We start from the raw sequence: 4,047 nt of genomic DNA, 5'->3' as shown, positions 1-4,047 counted from the left end.
GTAGAAAGAGTTGTCAAAGATACGAAATTCCAAGTAATAGATATGGACATGGCGTATAATATGATTCTGGGTAGGCCTTGGATTCATGATATAGATGTTGTTCCATCTACTTTGCATCAAGTTATTAAATTTCCTTCACAATGGGGGATTAGACAAATCCGTGGAGATCAGCAGGCTTCTAGAAGTATCAATTCAGTGGCAGATTTGAGCATAGCGAGCAATGATGTAGATAAAAATAGTAATTACATAATTCAGTTGAGGACACAGCAGCACAAACCTCAATTGGAGGTGGACAAACGGACGTAGATTCAAGGCCCGATGTCATCCAAGAGTCAGAAGAAAATGAAAATATCAAAACAACAATAGAAGAACTCGAGGCTATCGCACTTTCCAATCAGTGGCCAGATAGAAAAGTTTATGTTGGACTGAAGCTAAGTCTAGAAATGAAAGGTAAACTTGTCAAATTTTTACAAGCTAACGCAGATTGCTTTGCTTGGTCGCATTCAGATATGACAGGTATACCACCAGAGGTGATGACCCACAAACTAAATGAAGATCCATCTTATCCACCTATCAAACAGAAGAAAAGGAAGCAAGGATCCTTCAAAAATCAGGTAATCCTGGATGAGGTAAAAAAACTTTTAAAAATTGGGTCCATATGAGAGGTAAAATATCGTAACTGGCTAGCTAATACTGTAGTAGTACCAAAAAAAAATGGGAAAATGGTGAGTTTGTGTAGATTATACTGATTTAAGTAAAGCTTGTCCTAAACACTCATTTCCTTTATCGCATATAGATCAACTAATTGATTCTACTGCAGGACATGAGTTGTTGAGTTTTTTAAATGCCTATTCAGGATATAATCAGATAAAGATTAATCCTTTAGATAAGGAAAAAACTTCCTTTATCACAGACAGGGGGACTTACTGTTATAAAGTCATGCCTTTCGGATTAAAGAATGTTGGAGCCACGTACCAAAGATTGGTAACAAAAATGTTCCAAGAACATCTGAGAAAAACTATGGAAGTCTATATCGATGACATGCTGGTCAAGTCAGCACAAGTGGGGGATCATATCCAACATTTGTCAGATACTTTTTAGATTCTCCGCAAGTTCAATATGAAGTTAAATCCCGAAAATATGCCTTTGGCGTGGCTTCAAGTAAGTTTTAAGGTTTCCTTGTTTATAACTGAGGTATAGAAGTAAACCCTACGCAGATCAAAGCCATTGAAGAAATACCAAAAATACTCACGAGCAAAAAATAGGTGCATAAGCTGACAGGTAGGATGGCAGCTTTGGGAAGATTTATTTCTAAATCTTTGGAGAAAAGTTTTAAGTTCTTTTCAATGTTGAAAAAGCAAATCCAATTTGAGTGGACTGAGGAATGTCAACAAGAACTCAAAAACCTAAAAGCATATTTGTCAAACCCACCGTTGCTGGCTAAACCAAAGGATAGAGAAAGACTACTCATCTATCTTGCTGTATCAGAAATGGTGGTAAATGCAGTGTTAGTACGTGAAGACAAAGGTAAATAATTTCCAATCTATTATGTTAGAAAATCTTTATTGGATGCTGAAACCCGGTATCCTCACTTAGAAAAATTTGCTTTAGCACTAATTATGGCATCCAGAAAGTTGAGGCCTTATTTTCAATGTCACCTTATCTCTGTAGTGACCGTTTACCCCTTAAGAAATATATTGCATAAGCAAGAACTGTCAGGTAGGTTAGCCAAGTGGGCTATAGAGCTTAGTGAATATGATATCGCATACCAACCTAGAACTGCGATAAAATCATATGTTTTAGCAGACTTTGTGGCAGACTTCAGCCTATGGATAGTTCCTAAAGCAAAAAAGGAACTACAGGTGTTCACCGTATCTAATCCGGGTACTTGGACCCTATTTACTGATGGCTCCTCGAATGTTAAAGGAGCGGGTTTAGGCATTGTTCTAATCCCACCTTCAGGAGAAACCATAAGGCAGGCAATAAAGTGTCATCCCATTACTAACAATGAAACAGAATATGAAGCTGTAATTGCAGGTCTGGAATTGGCACGAGAACTCAGAATAGAGCAGATTATAATCAAAAGTGAATCGTAGCTTGTAGTTAATCAAATGCAGGGGACTTATATAGCTAGAGAGGCGAGGATGCAACAATATTTGAAAAAGGCATGAGAATTAATCAGACAATTCCAATCTTGAAAAATCTTGCAAATACCAAGGGAGAAAAATGGGGAAGCAGACGCGTTAGCTAATCTCGCATCCGTTGCAGAAGTAACAAATGAAGAAAATGCTTCTGTAATACATTTGTTTCATTCGGCACTCTATCAGAATAAAAACGAGGTAAATTTCAATAATTTAACTTGGGATTGGAGAAACGAGTTCGTTAATTTCTTGCAGTACGGGATTTTACCTAAAGATAAGAAAAAGGCTTAGTCACTTCGATGAAAAGCTGCCCGTTATTGTTTGGATCGTGGTAACCTATATCGAAAGATGTTCGGAGGGCCTTTAGCAAGATGTCTCGGACCTTCTCAAACAGAGTATGTGATGAGATAAGTACATGAGGGACACTATAGAAATCATGCAGAAGGAAGATCCTTGGTAAAAACTCTAATTAGAGCAGGGTATTATTGGCCAAAAATGGAAGAAGATGTGGAAAGTTTTGTGGCCAAGTGTGACAAATGCCAACAATATGGCAACAACATGCATCGCCCAGCAGAGCTGTTACATCCGATTATTTCACCATGGCCTTTTATGAAATGGGGAATAGATATCATAGGTCCACTACCACAAGCCAAAGGAAAGGTACGATTTTTATTAGTATTAACAAATTATTTTACCAAGTGGGTAGAAGTATGTGCCTTCAAACAAGTGCGGGAGAAGGAAGTCAGGGACTTTATTTGGCGAAACTGTAACAACCCGACCGGTCATTTTGAGCTCTAGCGCGTCGTTCAGTGGTTTGAGGCCATGAGCAGCATCACTTCAGGTATTATGACTTGTACGTGTGGTCAGAATTGAATTTGGGAAGTTCGAAGTTGATTTGAAAAGAGAATTCTCATTTCGGAAGTTTTAAGTTGAAAGAATTAACTAGGATTAGAATTTTGAGTAAACAATCTCGGAATCAGGATTCGAGGGTTCCAGTAGGTTCGTATGATGATTTCGGACTTGGGCGTATGCCCGGATCGGGTTTTGGATGACCCGGGAGCGTTTTGGCACCCATTGTGGAAGTTAGCATTTTGGAAGAAATTTCATAAGTTTGGGTTGAAGTGCATTTCATTGTTATCGATGTCCGTTTGGAATTTTGAGTCTGGGAGTAGCTCCGTATGGTGATTCTGGTGTTGGAAGCGCAATCGGAAGTGAAATCGGAGGTTCTTGGGTCATTTTGGAGTCATTTGGCTAAAGATAGAAATTGAAGGTTTTTGAGAAGTTTGACCAGAAGTGGACTTTTTGATATCGGGGTCGGAATCTAATTCCGAAAGTTGGAGTAGGTCCGTAATGTCAAATATGACTTGTGTGCAAAATTTGAAGTCAATCGGGCGTGAATTGGTAGGTTTAAACATCGAAAGTAGAAGTTTGAAATTCTAAAGTTCATAAAGCTTGGATTGGAGGTCGATTCATGATTGTAGCGTTGTTTGATGTGATTTGAGGCCTCGAGAAAGTCCGTAATTTGTTTTGGGACTGGTTGGTATGATTGGTTGGGATCCCGGGGTCCTCGGGTGGATTTCGGATGATTAACGGATCCAATTGGAGCTTAAAGGACAAGCTGAAGGGGTCTGGTTGCTGGTGTAACCGCTTATGTGGAGGGTTCACCGCAGAAGCAGCCCCGCAGAAGCAAGGAAGGGCACCGCAGAAGCGGTTAGAAGTGAAGGGATCAGGGACTACAGGTGCGAAGGAATTCCCGTACCTCCGTGATCGCAGATGCGGTTGGTGCGACGCAGAAATGGGCTGGGACAGCTGGAGGAGGACCGCAGAAGCGTTACTAGAACTGCAGAAGCGGCCAAGTGACCACAGGTGCGGAAAGGGCTGGAGGCAGTGAGTGTTTTAAATTTCG

The 4,047-nt window shown here is 40.1% G+C and overlaps 1 protein-coding gene across 1 annotated transcript; it reads left to right on the top strand.

Annotated features, from left to right (window-relative positions):
* The first annotated feature begins 1,286 nt into the window (after positions 1-1,286).
* LOC138872153 (uncharacterized) lies at positions 1,287-2,096 on the top strand. The gene is made up of 2 exons (XM_070150241.1): positions 1,287-1,527; positions 1,672-2,096. The coding sequence occupies exons 1-2, from the start codon at positions 1,287-1,289 to the stop codon at positions 2,094-2,096; spliced, it is 666 nt and encodes a 221-aa protein (XP_070006342.1).
* The last annotated feature ends 1,951 nt before the right edge of the window (positions 2,097-4,047 follow it).

This window comes from Nicotiana sylvestris, chromosome 1 (assembly GCF_000393655.2).
Source record: "Nicotiana sylvestris chromosome 1, ASM39365v2, whole genome shotgun sequence".
NCBI lineage: Eukaryota > Viridiplantae > Streptophyta > Magnoliopsida > Solanales > Solanaceae > Nicotiana > Nicotiana sylvestris.
Note: the sequence above shows the minus strand (reverse complement) of the source record. Positions and strands in the feature narration are given on the sequence as shown.

What these genes read in the sequence shown, in the direction of transcription:
- LOC138872153 (XM_070150241.1), top strand. Translation starts at nt 1,287, where the DNA reads ATGGCAGCTTTGGGAAGATTTATTTCTAAATCTTTGGAGAAAAGTTTT. An exon ending in GTTAGTACGTGAAGACAAAG is followed by an intron (nt 1,528 to 1,671) that starts GTAAATAATTTC and finishes TTATCTCTGTAG; the next exon opens with TGACCGTTTACCCCTTAAGA.